Source organism: Alligator mississippiensis, chromosome 11, assembly GCF_030867095.1.
Source record: "Alligator mississippiensis isolate rAllMis1 chromosome 11, rAllMis1, whole genome shotgun sequence".
In the NCBI taxonomy this organism is placed as follows: Eukaryota; Metazoa; Chordata; order Crocodylia; family Alligatoridae; genus Alligator; species Alligator mississippiensis.
This window is the reverse complement of record NC_081834.1, coordinates 36,382,545-36,400,717: the sequence shown is the minus strand read 5'-3', so window position 1 is coordinate 36,400,717 and position 18,173 is coordinate 36,382,545. Positions and strand designations below refer to the sequence as shown.

The 18,173-nt window shown below is 42.6% G+C and overlaps 1 protein-coding gene across 8 annotated transcripts in view; it reads left to right on the top strand.

Moving 5' to 3' along the window:
- TJP1 (tight junction protein 1) overlaps window positions 1–18,173 on the top strand; it is a 275,807-nt gene that overhangs the window by 186,410 nt on the left and 71,224 nt on the right. For all 8 annotated transcript variants that reach the window (XM_019477550.2, XM_019477545.2, XM_019477543.2 and 5 more), the window contains 3 exons: window positions 9,335–9,391; window positions 17,727–17,851; window positions 18,043–18,145. In XM_019477550.2, coding sequence (XP_019333095.2) covers window positions 9,335–9,391; window positions 17,727–17,851; window positions 18,043–18,145 — 285 coding nt within the window. The remainder of the gene's footprint in view (window positions 1–9,334; window positions 9,392–17,726; window positions 17,852–18,042; window positions 18,146–18,173) is intronic.

The window sequence follows — 18,173 nt, the reverse complement described above, 5'->3', positions numbered from 1 at the left end:
AGTACTGAATTACAAATGTTAGTGTCATGTTTTCTTGACTTCTGTGTTTCTTTTGTACTAAGAATAAAACTTAGTCAAGTGGATGAAAAGTGTTTAAGTTCTTATAAGCTTTTTTTGTGTGATATAATACAGATTCTGCCCTTTTCCTATAAGGCAGATTGGCAGAATTCCAGCTAAGGCTGTTTCCTGAAAAAAGGATAAACTGTCGTGTTTGATTAGATACTTCAGAATTGAATCTGAGATCAGTAACTGGGGCTGTGTCCTTACCTGACTCATTGGATTTGGTTTTAAGAGATGCATATGAAAGGTGACCACTAAATGAAATCATGGCTGCAGTTTATTAGGATTTACAGATTTGTCAATAAGTTATGATTTTAGCTGAGATTTTAAACAACTGAAATACCATGCTGGGCTTTTGAACTTCTGAAATGAATGTTTTGGGCCAAGTGCAGACAGTCAAAAAACCCAGAGGCTGAATTGATTCAGTTTTCACAGGTTAGTCCAAACTTCATAGATTGAACCGATAAACAAGTGAACAGACATTTACTTTTGGTTCTGGAAATACAGCCACATGCCTGCAGTGGCCCAGGCCAGAAATTGCTAGAGCAGCATTTCTCAACCCATGAGTTGCAACCCAGACCTGGGTCACAAGAACGTTGTAAAGGGTTGTGGGGAGGTCCCAGGGAATTGAGCGGTTTCCTGTGCAGACTGCAACACTGGCAGCCTGCACGGAGCTGGCATGCAGCCGGGGGCCTGACATGACAAGCACACAGCATTGTGAGAGCAGCTCCAGGACCTGGAGAAGGAGGGAGAGGGCTGGGTGTAGCAGCCAGAGAAAAGGGGAGAGAGACTGTGTGGGTCAGGGCCAGGGGGTTGTGGGTCATCATGGGTCATACCAAGCTGATAATTATGCTAATAGGTCCCAATTTGAAAAAGGTTGAGAACCACTGTGCTAGAGCATGCCTCCCTGCTTGGCTGGTGCAGACTGTTTAGGCCAAGATTATGATTTGTTATGATTATTTTCACCTGAAGATAATTGTACAACAGTGGTCAACAACCTTTTAATCTGCAGCCAGGGTGACCTAGTTTAGGCCAGAAGTAGGTGGGGAGGTGCTAGGATTCAGCCACCACCATTGGTTTTTTCTGCAGTAGCACAGCAAAAGTACCCACCACTGCCATTTCTTTCCACAGCAACATGGGGAAAGCAGCTACTATGAGATCTAATGCTGAATTCCCATATCTACAGGCTGGATCAAATGGCTCTGTAGGTTGGATCTGGCCCATGGGCCATAGCTTGCTGACCCCTGTTCTACCATAATTGGTCTTCCAAGTGATAGATCAATATTTTGTCAGTAAAACAGTGTAGCAAAAGCCTGCTTCTGCATCAGCAATTTCCAGTTTTATAATTTTTTTGGTGGAAGGAGATGGCAATGTGTAGTCCTACTTGGAACATCAATCTTGTTAGGATCCTAGATATCTTATAATCTATGGAAATTTTGGAGGTTGTATATTTCCACATTGGGCCTAAATGGAGTTTGCCTCATGATGATATCTGTCAATGCTGGAAATACATGGTAATGGAGAAACTATAGCAAAGACATATGACAGTCGTGCCAGTAAAATAGGATCAGAAAGAAAAACATAAGATTAAAATTGAAACTGTGCTTTTGAGTGTGTTTAAACTGATTATTCTTGACTTCCCAGAAAAAAAGCTGATTTTGCTTAGCTCATTCTGAACTCATCAGAAAAGTTTTAAAACCATTAAAAAAATTACTTCTGTCATTAAAAAATGTAGTGGGTAGCTTTAAAATAGGTATGTGAGAGTAAAAGGGTAGTGGAAATCAAGCTAATGCTTAATTTTGTAGTATCACACTTAAGCGGTAGATGGTACTGAGGAAACTATCAAATTACAAAACAGGAGGAAAAGGCAGAAGCAGGGCAGGGTGGCATTGTAGGGTATGGAGGACAGATGTAATGCTTAGAACGTTCTACATGCACTTTAAATCCCAGGAGTCTAGACTGAGGCCACTTAAGATCATCTTAAACTTTCTGGAATGTCTCAGTAACACACTGGGAAAATCAAGTAGTTTTGAGCAGGGCCTCCATGAACTGGCTCAGGTTTGCGTAGGGACACCAAGCATTTTGTGCCTAGTCTGGCTAGTCCTTCAGGCATCCTAAACTGCAGTGATCCTCAGTTACCCCACCTCCAAACTGCATGTTGCTCTGGAATGCAGTCAAGACACTTGTACAAACCCCCACTCCTCCCTCCACTGGGATGGACAGATTTCAGGAGCAAAAGTAGAGACTTTAAGTTCCCAAATCAAATAATAATCCTGTCACACTTGGCAGCCCCTGCCCTCCCTCCTCTGCTCACCAGCACATCCTTTTCCCTGTTTGCTGCCTGCACATTGATCTGGAAGCAGGAGGGGTGGGGGAAGCAGAGCTGTCCCAGCCCTGTTTCAGCTGGGGACAACCATGGCAGAAGCAGCAGCAACAGGCAGTTTCCTCCTCTGATCAGGCTCCCCAGATGTTCCCTGCTGGCCCAGGAGCAAGTGCAAGAAGGGAGAACCTGCTTGCTGCTGCCATTTTTGTCCCTACTTGAGCCCAGCTGGAGTGAGCAGGAGCAGCTCTGTGCTGAGATCAGCGAGGGACAGCAGCAGCAGTGGGCAGGGGAGGGGACACACTGCTGAGGACAGAGTAGAAGAGATTTTTATGTTCTTTAGGTACTGCTTTTCCCATGGTATGGTCTGAAAGGGGGATCCTGAGACTACACCTCATCTATATCTGGCTCTGCCAGGTGTTGGGGGCTTTGTGGCCTTCTGCTTTGTCCTGGGGGGCTTTGTGCTTCTGGGCACCCCAAGATCTCTGCAGCTTTTCAACCCCTGCCTTGACAGCGACACTGTTGATTTCACTTTCTTGTTACAGATCCTGTGCTCCAGGATGCCAGCCAGGCTCATTTGGAGAGGGGAGTTGTTAAGGGCTGGGTAACTTGATCCAAATGAGCCTGGCACTGTGGAACATGGGGTCTGTAGCAGAAAGGTAAAATTGACAGCTGAGCTTTCAAAGCAGGGATTGAAAAGCCACAGAGATTGTGGGGGGGCACCCAGAGCACACAGACCCTCGCCACCTGGAAATCCTTTGACTCTGCCCTGGAAGATGTGATGGTCCGAGCATTTTACCACCCTCTTTCAACAGCAGTGAAATCTCTAAAAGCTGAGGGTTCTTAGAATCCTTAACAGTGTATGTGCAGAAACTTCTGTCCCAGGGACAGTTGCGACCAGCTCCCAATTGATGACCTTCTTGGAACAGTTGAAGTGTCATGCCTAACTCATGCAGAAAGGCATAAGCTTTTATAGGTGGCAGCCTACTGTATCCAAATGCTATGAAATAAACATTTTGGAACCTCCTGCATTTTAAGCAAAGTACTAGCCTAGCTGCAAACTAATATAATCTTGCAATATGATCTCAAATTACCACCAGATTCTCTTGGTTTTGTCTGCAGTTTCTTTTTGTGGGTGGCAAAACATAACTGGTAAGTTCTGCACGTTCCGAAGACTACATTGTCTTGTGCTCTACTCCTTCAAAGGCTTTGCATCTCAGCTTGATTTCCCTAGCCTTAGATTTGAACAGTCATTAATAGTGTAGAAAATAGATTTCCTGTTGATTCTCTCTGCTTTTCTGTAGTGATTCAAGAGTCCAAGATCAGGCTCCTGATGTTAGGAGTGTGCTTTGGAATGCACACAACTGAATAGCTCTGGTTTTGGGACAGCACCACAATGGGAAATCAATTGCAGGAAAATGGCATGGGTTGGTTTTTGGGTACAAGTGCCTTGGCAAATTCCTTGTGAGTTGCAGTTTTACACAAGGGAAACTGAGGTATAGTGACTTGATCACCTGAAGAACCTGCAAAAAAACCAAATCAGTCTCCATCATCCTTGATAGTTTGCATCCCTTTGGATTAGATGGGAGACATATTTATTAGTCCTTGGCTCTTTAAGTGTGTGATATGTCAAAGCCCTGTGTATAAGCATGAGTGGGTGTTTAAAAGGGTATTGATGTAGAATTTGGAAGAGGGAAGTATGACAAAGGAAGCAGAGAATACAATAGAGAGAGAGAGGAAAGGAAGAGAATAGCAAACACTGAAGGCAAGAGAGGAAAAAGCTCACTGAACTACTGCAAAGATAAGAATATAGTGTAGAGAGGTCAATTAGGAAAGATGCAACTTATTGCAGATCTGGTATTTGTTCTATTTAGTAATTTTTAAAAATATATCAAGCTGGAGAGTAGGCTGCAATTAAATGCAGTAAATCAATAGTCAACAAATGAGATTCCTTTTATTTGCAGGATGTATGGTTTTGAGTGAATGGATGAGTTTCAGGCTAGCTGTTGGGGTGTGGGGGGAGTTGTTGTTGGGGTTTGTTTGTTTGTTTTTAGATACCAGGTAAATGTTTCAAGTCCTGGTAATTGATATGCTACTGTTGTGTCCCAGAGTTTGCTTCTAAAGTCTGTGTAGTTTTATTCTCCTTCCAGAGAATTGCCTGCTTTCAGTTATAGAACCCTTTTAATGGTGTAATGTTCTAGTAGCTTACTGGTACATGTTATTATAGTTAATTGTGAATTAAAATGATTGTGAAGAAAAACAGTAAAATGGAGAAATGTAAGCGACCATGACCTGATTCCAAAAGGCCTATAATGTTCTTTCACATTTTTTTGATAAATGCTGATCCAGCTTCACAAATTGTCTTTTATAAATGCAGTAACAAGGGTTACTGTTAAGCAAAAAGGGTGGCCTGCATTACAGTAGAAATTAGAATAGAAATTATAATTTACTATGCACTGAAATTAGCATACCTTGTCAGAAGTAGTAGTCATGGAGTTTTAAAACTCCCAGAATATATTGGGGGAAGGAAATTACTAACATTTTTGCTCAATAAAAATGCAGCAAGATTACGAATACTCAAGCACCAAAGTAAACTGCTATTAAACTACTGAGCACTGTTACTAGACAGTTTATTCTTAACTTGCAAGATGCATTAAGTTTCTTACAAAGCCGTAATCTTTCAGAGAGACCTTGGGATATATCTGGCTGTCATATACAATAGTCAATACAAAATATATATTAAATAATGCTTTTTTATCGGAATCTGGCTTTGTTCCTGCTTCGCCTTTAGGGTAAGGGGGAAAAGTGCACTTGAATATTATGAAGAAAAAGAAACATACAATTCCACATATTATTCTGAAATTAATTCGACCTATTTAGTTAATAAATATAACATTTGTCAGCCATTTGCATGTTTGTTGGAAAAGACAATAATTGTTATCAAGATTCTTCATTGAAAAATTAAACAAAGTGAATATTGAGGATATTCTTAATGTTTAATCGTAAAATTTACCATTGTCTTTAAATTATTGATGGACTATGCTTTTTAATCTGTCAAAGGTGATGTAATTTAATGGGAAGTAGTGATTCTGAAATGTAGTCAGTTCATTTGGCACAAAAAGAGCACTTCAGTCTTGACAAATATTACAGTTGGCCCACTTAGCCCAGTAAAGGAACAGAAAATCAGTTGACAGTGCAGGGGTGGGCAATTATTTTGGGCGGAGGGCCGCTTACCCAGTTTTGGCAAGCTGTCAAAGGCTGCATGGGTAGCCCATCTTGGGACCAATGTCCCATGGCCAGCACTGGTGGGGCCCAGAGCAGGGCGCAGGCTGACAGGGGTCTGTTGAGCTGGGCTGGGCTGCACCAGCAGTGAGGGCCCTGTACTTCCACGCCCACTCACTCCCCCAGCCTCCAGTGTTCCCCCAGCCGCACGGTACCGGTGGGGGGGCAGCTCACTCCTGTGCCTGCTCACTCCTCCATCCTTTAGTATTCCCCCAGCCTCGGGGTACAGGTGGGGGTGGAGGGGGCAGGACACAGCCCTGACCCCCTGCTCGTCAGCAGGGAAGGAACTGGTGCGGAGCATGCGGAAGTGACCCCTCACCCACCCTGTGGCCGGTGCTCACAGCCCACGCGGGGCTGTCCTGAGCAGGCACAGGCAGCCCCATGTGGGTTGTGAAGTGGCTTCAGCGCAGGGTGCCGGCCATGGGGCAGGTGAGGGGCTGCTTTTCCAGAGCTCAACACGTGGGCCCTGTGCCAGCTCTGGGCTCACCTGTCAGGGTTGTGCCATGGCAGCAGTAGCTGCGGCCCCCCTGCTTGCTGTGCCAGTCTTTGCTGCTGCTGCTCGCCCGGAGCTCGCATGCTGGGCAGCCCAGAGGCAGCGGTGGCAGCCTCGCTGCAGCCTACCACAGCGTGAGCTCCACGAGTGGCTGCAGCAGAGAGCGCCAGCCAGAGGGCAGGAGAGGGGCCACTTTTTTCCCTGTGCTCCACACTAGCTCCTTCCCTGCTCCCCGCCTGATCCCTCTCCCAGCTGGGCAGCCATGTGGTCCTAGGCCAGAAGCCCTTGCTGAGGCTTCCACCTGGAGGAGCGGGGCCAGGTGGGCCCTGCTGTTGCAGGAGGCTGCTGAGGATTCCCCTGGGTCCTACTGCCCCTGGTTCCTGTCATTTTTGACAGGAACCAGCAACAGTTAAATTTTAATTTTCAAAAAATTTTTAGGGGCCCCGCAGGCCAGATAGAAATGGTATTTTCCCCACCCCTTTGATAGTGTCTGGGATTATTTTCTGGGTCTCCTATTTCATGTTTCCTAGGGTGACTGTTTGTTATTCAGTAAATTTATGGGACTGCCATTTTATTTCCTGAGCATACTTTTATAGTTGTTCTTACCATTTGTACTAGTTTATCAAAATGCATAGAAATTTATTGTTAGAAAATGTTTAGTTTATTACTTTATTTATCTTTATGCCTGCAACATTGAAAACTGAAACATGACTTACATTATTGTAACTTTCTTTCCAATTATGTAATGAGATACGATGTTAAAGTAAAGATCAAGGTGCCACATTTGATAAATTAATGAAGTATTTAAAACCAACACACAAGCACTATAAAAAGTTGTATTTTTTCTTGAGCTATGTTCTGTCTGTTTGCTATAGTTATTCCACCTTTTTTTTTTTTCATTTGAACTTTGAACAATTTGTGAAAGCATTTAAGTAACTTCTTTATCTTATGCTATTTGACAGATGGGTATTAAGCAATAACTTGACTTTTTAAGGGAAACTAATTGGTATCCACAATATAAATCAATTAGGTTTTAGAGAGAGCTAGGTAAAGGAAATATAGTTTACTTACATAGGCAGTTCTTCAAGAATATTTAAGACTAAGTGCCAAGCAGAATGTGAGCATCCAGAAATGGAGGCATGGAAGAAGGCAGAGGAACAACAACATTTGAAACTGTTCAGCCAATAATAGAATTAATTATTCCTTGTAAGTGACTTCCTGCCAGTATAAAAAGAAAATCTTGTTACTGCCAGTTTCATGTTCACAAGTTCAAAAGTTCTACATCTATCAAGAACATAGTACACTACCAAATGCATAATAAGTCAGATTTACCCATGTTGCTGTTGAGAGTTAATGCCTCTTCTGATACAAAACAATAACATATTGAATGGAGGGGAAGCTGCAATTGAGTAAATTTAATGTATTCCGTTTAGAAAAAAACAGTACATTTAGGGGACAGAGAGAACATTGCTACAAATCATAACTTGCTGATGCGAAATATGAAGTAGCTCCTTGGAACCATTGCATTTTACTTGCCTTTTTAAATTGTTACATACCTGTGATACTAAATAATAGTGTAAGATTTTGGAATTATTTATCGACTACTTCTTATAAAAATATACTAGTAGTTTAGTTGCGGTGTTCTTTAGTTCTGCATCATTAGCTATTGAATTATATTGTAGCATTCAGTATTTGACACTACGTGTAACTGTAGTGTTAAGTGCATTTCTGTTAAATTACTTTCAGATTTTATCTCTGTTTCTAGACCTGTTCTAAGTGAAGTGGTATTAGAGTGGACTGGTATTTGCTTGTAAAAGGTGCAGGACAGAATACTAGAGTATGCTTCCTTTTGGAAGGAATAAATCCAGCAACAGGGGACTACTATGGAGCTTCTAGCTTTCACTTTCTGCCAAACCCATGGTCCTTCTGGACTCTCCATTTGCTTCCAAATACTTACTTGTTGGGTGCTTTGAGTAGTTTTTCAGTTTTTTTTCCCCCCCTCCAGAAAAAGCAAAAATGTGTAGGTCTTGTAACAGTATGAAAACATTTACACTCTAATCTTGTTGCCTTACATAAAAAATTATTTAGCTCTGCAGTACCACTGTTCATGTAAGAAGAGCCTGCATTGAAGTGCAGAGTCAGTTAAACGTGACCTGTATACATAGTACAGTAGCTCATGTACTGTAAACCATAGTGAGGCATTTGCAAATAGTGGTGATTCTTGCGTGTATAAGTAGAAAAAGTAAAAGATGAAAGGCATATAAATTATGTGATTATTGCAAATTAGTGGACCAACTAATTTGATTAATCATAGCAAAATTTAAATTGGAAATTGGACCAGCATCTTTTAGATGCTGGTCTAGTTTCCATTTTCTTACTATACTGCTTAAAAACAACTGAGAAATAATTGTATGCTTTCCTTTAAGCTTGATTTAGTATTCAGGGGTTGACTATAGTGACATTTTATCCTTTTGGCAGAGTTCCAAAGTTGTTTTTCTGAAATACATTATTACCTGTATAGAACTTGGCAATTGAAAAGAAATTGGGTACAGTTTACAACAGGTCCATGACAGAACAGGCTCAAGAAATTAAAAACAAAAAATCTTAAAATCCCTCTTAGGATGTTAGCCCTGCTGAAGGGAGCTCAGCATCTCACAAAAAGTAAAAAACTGTTATGTGTTTTTGATGCAAGTTATTAAATAGTCTAAGAAAATGAGGTAGTGTGCTTAGGTTTTTTTCTGTGATTAAAATAAGACCATATTGGGGCTGTCGGCCATGTGAGCAGCCTTGTATCTTTGATTGTCTGACAATATAATTTTAGGATTTGTGGGGAAGGAAGGGTTCACTTAATACAACCTTTTCCTATATCTGTTTCATTTGTCAGAAAGAGCAAACCTCTGTGCTGGGGAAACCAAAACCATGGTCTCTATAGATGGACCATAGGACTAATTAGCACCCGTATAGCAGCTATTATAGGGTGATAGATGAGAAATCTTTTAAAACTTTTCCACTTAAAAACACTTTCAAGGAGCCAGTTCCTATTATGTGTATATTTTTTTACCTTTTAATATGCATAGCGAATAGCAAATTACGAATGAAAATTTCTAGTTGAGATAGTTATAAAAAAAACTTCCATATATTCAAGGTATAATCTATTTTTTCCCTTTCTTTTCAATCAGAGCACAACAATGGAAGAAACGGCAATATGGGAACAACATACAGTGACTCTTCACAGGGTAAGTTAAACACACAAAATTAGTTGTAACTCAGGATACTGGCAGCTTTTGAAAACAATAGAAAATATCCAGATGTCCGGATGTAAGAAAAAGGAAACTAGTTTTATCAGTCCTCTGTTTAAAATTAGATTTGCTGTGAACTTTGTAGAACAGTAGTTGTACTTTATCTTTTTGTCTACTTTTATGGGTATAAGTCTGTTTACGAGTGACCAGGCTAGAAGTTAGGATTTAGATAACTTTTTTTCATAACCCAAATCAGTTGATACTGTGCTTAATTGTTTTTCATATATAACAAAGCTAAACCATTTTTGAAAATTTACAATATAGCTTAATGATACACATTTTATTTGCAGAAACACAGGACAGTAGTTTCTTACAAATAGAATACAATTTCAAGTAATATTGTTAAATTTTAATACTTTGTCTCAGTTTTAATAATTGAACTAAAGTTGTATTATACAGCCATTAGGTTTAAAGTATAGTCCTAGTGAATTACTTTAATAAAAAGTTCTTGACTAAAAAAAATGCACTTTTTTTTTCTTAAAAATCTTAATGTTTTCTGAGGGTAATCTGATTCTTTATAGTTTAACTTTCTTAATATAGCTGGTCTGAGCTAGTCAAGAATTGTTAACCTTTACCTTATTTAAGTACAGTTCTAGTAAAACTTTCAGATGTGAAAACAAGGCTTAAAGCTTTCACTTTTTTTCCAGATTGAAAAGTTTTGTACTTTGCTATGTAACAGAAGGTGTTAGTTGACTTTTCTGTTGGTTATTTAGGGATATAAAACCTCGGTCAAGCCCATTTAATTCACAGTAAGGATTGAGACAACTCTGAATTACTTAACTGTGTAAACAAACAGCCAAAGGAGTGCTAAAAACGATAATAAAACGTGTTTTATGTATGTCTTAACACCAGGGTTCTAGGTTTTCCATTTGCTGCGGAGAAAAAAAGTGTATTTTCTCCTATAATGGAGAAAAACATAGATTTTCTCTTTCAGAGGAAAGAACCTCAGATTTCTCCTTTTGAAAGGAGAAAAACCTGGGAAACTGCGGGTTTTCCTTTGCAGGTTGGCTGAGGTCCAGTCTGCCAAGGGGCTGGTTGGGGCAGCGGGGAGCTTGCCCACTGGTTGGAGCAGCAGGCATGTGTGCACATGCACGTGGCAGCCAGGTGGTTGTAGTTAGTAGGTCCCGCACCTCCCTCTTGGTACATCTGTGGGAGGGGGGCAAGGGGCACAGGCTGGGGGGGGGAGGTGGGAGGGGCACAGGCCATGTTGGGGGTGCATGTTCCTCCCAAGATTTATCCACTCTCAGTAGGGCATGGGGCTGCAGCTGGGCTGGATGAGCTCCAAGCAGGAGCTGCCTCCATGGCCATCATTGGCCCCTTGCCTGCCCAGCAGCAGTGGAGGGGAAAACTCCACGCTGCCATTGCTGCCATTTCTGTCTCACCATGGCGGTGCAGCACGACCTCACATGCTGGGTCCTGCCTTCCAGGCTGCCGAGGCAGCTCCTCTGGAGCTGGTCTGGCCTGGCTTGCAACCCTATGCCCTGCTGTGGGAACAGAAATCTCAGGGTGCATGTGCCTCCCCACTTCCCTTCCTGCCACCGTCACATTGCCCGTGACCCCCGCCTTCCCCACACACCCACTCTCTTCCTCACACACTTGGGGGCTGGGAGTAGAGGGCTGTGGGTTGGGAGTGAGGGACCATGGCAAGGCCAGGGCACCAGCATATCAGGGCTGCTCAGCCCCACAGAGTAGTGGAGGAGGGGGACAACAGCTGTAGTTGGACCCATGTCCTTGTATGCGAAGGGGGCAGAGGGAGCTCTAATTTTTTTCCATGATAAAAAAAAACCCAAAATCATCTGCCAAAATTGATAGGTATTTAGAATGTATTTTATTATAGTGATTGAAGCACTGGTATGCTTCTAAATTGCTTTTAAATTGTAAATATATCAATAAAACATTGTGTTCAACTGATACCTATATATAATACATTAATTTTAATCATGAAATGATTAATGCTTAATATTTTATATAATCATAACATTAATTATTTTAATAATAATTTTAATCATGAAAAAATGTGGATTTGGGGGGTTTTGATCAGAGCATTTGCAATTTTAAAACAAAATCAGGATCTCTGCTTATCACCTATTGCCAGGTCTTGCATGTACCATTAAAAATTGGTAATAGGAAATGCTACATCTTCTTCTATACTAAGCAACTCTTTGAAAGGAGGAAAGCAAAAAGATATTTCCAAGTCAAGTATGTAGTTCAGTGAAGTGTTGGAATCCCCTTGAATACATTTGTTGTCCGTTCTTGAGGCTTACTTCCATGTCCTGTTAGTAAATAGACTTGTAGTGAGAATGCTGATGGCAAGCCTAGAATTATAAAAACAATTGTATCTCCCTTTCTGAAACTTATTGTTTGGGGGGTTTTGGGGGGTAGGAGAAATTTCCAGGCTGCATCCTGGCAATTACTGACTTTTACCCCTACCTTCCCACCTTTTAAATATTTAGTTCCTTTTGGGAAGTCCTTTGTCTCTACTGCTTTTCTTTTTTCTTTTTTTTTAATAGAGTGATACTTGCTTCACCATGGTGTAGAGGTTAAAATACTTCCCTAAAATTGCCCCAGGTAGACCTCGAGAGCTTCATTGAAGCTCCATGGATGCACCAACCTTGCTTCAATTTAACTGTAGAACTAGGAGCTTTCTTTGTACAGAACGTGTGTGCTGTATAGGTACTTGACTTAATAATTAAGAAGACCTCAATTGTACTGAAGTGCAATTCTCTTCTTAGATACTATTTCAGTAGTGGCATTATAGGGTTCTCTGTTTGCTCCTTGGTGACCTCCAAATCAAATCTGCTCAGTTTACAAATAAAATGTTTGCTTTTTCTCGCTGCCACCCTTGCCAAGTCAGCTGGATTATTTCTGGCCCAGGCATCACCAATAATAACCATTCCACAGTGGGATTTGGTTAACAATTCAGTTGCTGATGTGTAAGCTAGAGTAGATTTCCTCTTACCCTCCCAGAGCTCAGTTAGTGGTACAGCTCTTCCAGGGTTTATAACTAAATTAAGTCATTTAAAAGTAATCAGTAAACAGGCTGAAGAAAGTAAGTGCTGTTTTACATGCCACTGCTTTTCAGAGTAGAGCTACATATTTAAATCAAAGAAGATTTTAAGTGACAAATTCATAGTTCACTAATTGTAGACCAAATGCTGTATGTTCCTGTTACACAGCTGTTCTAAAGTGGAAGCACCCACTTTTTCTGACTTATTATGACAATTGCTAATATTTTGAATGTTTTCTTCATGCGTGTAGTGGAGTAATCTAGTGTTTATACTGACTTCCTTTTAAACCAAGTAAGTACAATGGTTCAAGACCTTTTTTTTTAAACTGTCAGATAGATGTAAGATACATCCTGGTTTTACCATATTGCTTGGCCTTGAATTTATTTTAAAAGGCACAGAATGCTACTTTAAGCAAGTTTAACTGACCAGATCAGGGGTGTTCAACCCCTGGATGGAGCTCTGTTGTTTGGCCTACTGGGTTCCCCAAGGGTCTGGAAATTTGGCAGTGGGGAGCTGTGGCAGTGTTAACTGCCTCTCCCTTGCTGCCAAACTTCTGGACCTGTGAGGAGTCCAGTGGGCTGGAATGTGGGCCCCTGTGCAGGAGAGAGGGCACACTGGACTGGGGGTTGCAGGGTCTGATTTGGGCAGTGCAGGACCCAGCCCCATGTACTAGCCTCCTAAAGGCATTTGGCCTGTGGACAGAATCAGCATCATTTACCTGGCCTGTGAGGCTGAAAAGTTGAGCACTACTGGATAAGATCATTGGGTGATACTTCATTAATAAAGTAGAAGTATGTAGTCAAGATTTGAATATGCAAATCTTCAGTGTTTGAAGGCTTACTAGCACTTGAAGATTGAACTAAAAATATTTAAATGACTTAAGATGACTTAAAAAGCGGGAGGTGGCTGCTTTTTATTCACGTGCTGCTGGTAATAAATGAGTTTATGCTTCTAAATTAGGCTGAGTATACATATTCAAATAACCTGGGAGAATTCTCCCAGATGTGTTCTTGTGGTAGAAAAACTTACCCAGAGCCATGTGTACAGACATTTGAATGCTGAGGCATTGAAGAGTAGAGAGCTTGCAGTGCTGACTGTGTAGCTGGGTGGTGGTGGAGGGGGAGTGCAGTGCACACATCTCAGTATGCACTACAGGCTCTCTTAGTCTGCCTGGCAACAAATGACAACAGTTCTTAGGGCAGACCTGATTGGCTAACCTAGATGGCCCACAGTCAGCCTGTTACCATGTGCAGATATTTGCTCCCCAAGGAGAAACTGTCCTGGAAGTGATTTAATACTAGTTTGGCACGTATACACATGATAGACATCTTCTCTGACGCATGCTTATTAGCATGCGTTGGAGGACTCAGTTAATCAAGTCTGCTGGAGCATGCTAATTAGCATACTCCAGCAGCCTCTGCATCACGTGTATTCAGTGTCCTGATGTTTCAAAATGGTGGTGGGGGCACTTTTAACTAAAGCTCATTGAACGAATTTTAAAGTGCTCCCTGCCATTTTGAATTGTGAGATGGATGTTGAATACACGTGGCACTGCGGACACTTTAATTAGAGCATCTCTCAGAGTCACTCTAATTAAAACACTACCTCCTCCCTCCCCATCCTAGGCGCCCGTTGTGCCCAGGTTATTCTTCTCTTGCAGTGGCCATTTTTACTCCGGCAGGCATGCCATAAATTATTCCTGCACCCCATCCCCAAGTGCCACTGATCTCCTTCCTCTGCCCAGTTTGCTGCTCTATTTTCTGCTCTCGTCTTGATCTGCTGCTTTGCTTTCTATTTCCTGCCCTATCTGCTGCTGTGCTGCCTCTCCCCTTCCTGAGCTTTGCCACACAGTGATGCTGTTCATGCCAATTGTGGCACCTGTGCTACAGATTGACCACCCCTGTCTTAAGAGGTCTGAGTTGGCCTTGGGTTTAAATAAAGGTAATCTGGTAGCTTTAGCATTTTACTCACTTTCTCCTGAGCAATCTTAAAATTTTTACATCTATGAGTAAAAGTGTGGAGTTTGTTTGTTTTTTGAGAAGGGGGCTAAAATTCTATGCTCATAAAATTAATTCAGAACACTCTTTAATCTCATTGAGAAGGTTCTGGTGCTGGCTACTGGGGAGGACCTAGTCGGCGACCTAGTGATCGATGGGAAGCTGGGTGACAGCAACCACGAGCTGATCACCTTCACCATCCGCCGAAAAGCTGGCAAGTCAGTCAGCAACACGCAAGTCCTTGACTTCAGGAAAGCCGACTTTGACAAGCTCAGGAAGCTTGTCAGTGAGGCCCTAAGGGACTGTGACCGCAGGGAGAGGGGAGTTCAAGAAGAGTGGTTGCTCCTCAAGGGAGCGATCCTCAATGCACAAACTAAGTCTATTCCATCTCGGAGGAAAGGCAGCAAGAGGGCACAGCAGCCCCCCTGGCTCTCCAGGGACCTAGCAGACCTCCTGAGGCTAAAAAGAAAGGCCTACAAAGGATGGAGGATGGGAGTCACCTCCAAGGAGGATTATTCTGCACTGGTCCGGTCCTGTAGGGAGCAGACCAGGAAAGCCAAGGCTGCAACTGAACTCCAGCTAGCTTTGAACATCAAGGACAATAAAAAGTCCTTTTTCAGATATGTGGGGAGCTGGAAGAAAAGTAGGGGCAACGTTGGACCCCTGCTGAACCAGATGGGGCAACTGACAACTGACGCCCAGGAAAAAGCCAACCTATTAAATAGGTACTTCGCGTCGGTCTTTCATCAGCCCCATGGGACGCCCGTGCCCGCTACAGGGCCGGGAAGTCCGGGTGAGGGTGATCCCCTGCCCTCCATTAATGCTGACTTCGTGAAGGAACATCTTGAGAAGCTGGATACCTTCAAGTCAGCCGGCCCTGACAATCTTCACCCCAGGGTACTCAAGGAGCTGGCGAGCATCATAGCCCAGCCTCTAGCGCGGATCTTTGAAAACTCTTGGCGCTCTGGTGTAGTGCCCGAAGACTGGAAGAAGGCCAATGTGGTGCCTATCTTCAAGAAAGGGAGGAAAGTGGATCCGGCTAACTATAGGCCCATCAGCCTGACTTCTATCCCGGGGAAGATCTTAGAAAAGTTTATTAAGGAGGCCATCCTTAATGGACTGGCAGACGCCAACATCTTAAGGGATAGCCAGCACGGGTTTGTTGCGGGTAGGTCTTGCTTGACCAATCTCATTTCCTTCTACGACCAGGTGACCTATCACCTGGACAAGGGAGATGAGATTGATGTCATATATCTTGACTTCAAAAAAGCCTTCGATCTGGTGTCCCATGATCGTCTCTTGGAGAAACTGGCCAATTGTCGCCTTGGGTCCCCCACGATCCACTGGCTGGAAAATTGGCTCCGGGGTCGGACCCAGAGGGTAGTAATTGATGGAAGTCACTCATCGTGGTGTCCTGTGACCAGTGGGGTCCCCCAGGGCTCTGTCCTTGGACCCATACTGTTCAACATCTTCATTAACGATGTGGACACTGGAGTCAGAAGCGGACTGGCCAAGTTCGCCGATGACACCAAACTTTGGGGCAAAGCATCCACGCCAGAAGACAGGCGGGTGATCCAGGCTGACCTGGACAGGCTCAGCAAGTGGGCGGATGAAAATCTGATGGTGTTCAACGCCGATAAATGCAAGGTTCTCCACCTTGGGAAGAAAAACCCGCAGCATCCTTATAGGCTCGGCAGTGCTATGTTGGTTAGCACTATGGAAGAAAGAGACTTGGGGGTCATCATTGACCACAAGATGAACATGAGCCTGCAATGCGATGCTGCGGCTAGTAAAGCGACCAAAACGCTGGCTTGCATCTGTAGATGCTTCTCAAGCAAATCCCGGGACGTCATTCTCCCCCTGTACTCGGCCTTAGTGAGGCCGCAGCTGGAGTACTGCGTCCAGTTTTGGGCTCCACAATTCAAAAAGGATGTGGAGAAGCTTGAGAGAGTTCAGGGAAGAGCCACGCGCATGATCAGAGGTCAGGGAAGCAGACCCTACGATGACAGGCTGAGAGCCCTGGGGCTCTTTAGCCTGGAAAAGCGCAGGCTCAGGGGTGATCTGATGGCCACCTACAAGTTTATCAGGGGTGATCCCCAGTATCTGGGGGAACGTTTGTTCACCAGAGCGCCCCAAGGGATGACGAGGTCGAATGGTCACAAACTACTACAAGATCGTTTCAGGCTGGACATAAGGAAGAATTTCTTTACTGTCCGAGCCCCCAAGGTCTGGAACAGCCTGCCGCCGGAGGTTGTTCAAGCGCCTTCATTGGACACCTTCAAGATGAAACTGGATGCTTATCTTGCTGGGATCCTATGACCCCAGCTGACGTCCTGCCCTTTGGGCGGGGGGCTGGACTCGATGATCTTCCGAGGTCCCTTCCAGCCCTAATGTCTATGAAATCTATGAATACTGCAGTCCTGAAATATGTTTCCTGCATCATAGACCTACAGTTTTACCAAGTAATCCTTGAATCCAGTCCAGAAATTCTTTGGTGGCCCACCAGGCTATCCAGTGGGCAGATAATGAGGCCTTGCGGAGGCCTATTACTGCTTCTAGGTAGATTAGAAATTAAAATAATAATTGCCATATCATACCTTGAAATGTTATTACTTAGAAATGACCCTGCAGTCCTGCTACCTTGCCTGCAATCTTGTCAGCTCTTGAACTAAACAGAGTCAGGGTAGGTAGTACTGCAGTGTGAAAATTTGAAGGAACACTTGAGCACTTCAGGAAGTGATGGACTGAACTAATATTTCAGCGTAGTGTTGGAGCTACTGTACATGGAGATGAAGTTTTTAAAATAAGGCATGAATTAAGGGTGTTACTAGTTGTAACAAAGTTGAAGCCCACTTTCTAAGAATATTGCCTTGAACCTTACTCTTCTTCCCAAATTTCAACTGTGGGTAAACAATTAAATTTTTCCCCTTGAGATCAGTAGTATAATTTTTCTGTTTGTGTCTTATTCTTAGCTGTGTAGGAATGCCCCTCACTCCTGGTTTATTATATTTATTCCTTCTGCAAAGGGAATTTCATTTCATGGATTGATGAGAGATTCCCCATTGGGACATCCTTTTACATTTCTCAGAGATACAAGACTTAATATGTTTTTGGATCCTTATATGAAGAGTAATGATGGTCTTAATAATTTACATATACTACTATAAATAAATTGTAATGTTCATCTAAGTTTTTGACAAAGCCACAAATTTCTTTGTGAATATTAGGAAGTCATGGTGGACCAAACTTGTGTCTTTTCTGTTCTAGGCTCCAGGATTTGGATTTGGTATTGCAATATCTGGAGGAAGAGATAATCCGCATTTTCAGAGTGGTGAAACATCCATAGTTATTTCTGATGTACTGAAAGGAGGTCCAGCAGAAGGATTACTACAGTAAGTAATAAAATAGAACTAGAGCTACATTTAGATTTAAATCATGAATGTTTGACAGTAGTGACTAATTAACCTCCCAGTTACCTTTGATAAATCACCGGATCTTACACTGAACTGGTTTCTTCAGGATTCTTTCAGGAAATTAATACACGTTACATTTTCTTTTTATTTATTTATTTATTTATTTAAAGGGAAAATGACCGTGTTGCAATGGTTAATGGTGTTTCAATGGATAATGTGGAACATGCGTTTGCTGTTCAGCAGCTGAGAAAAAGTGGAAAAAATGCTAAAATTGTAAGTAAATATCTTTTTATGGCTTAAA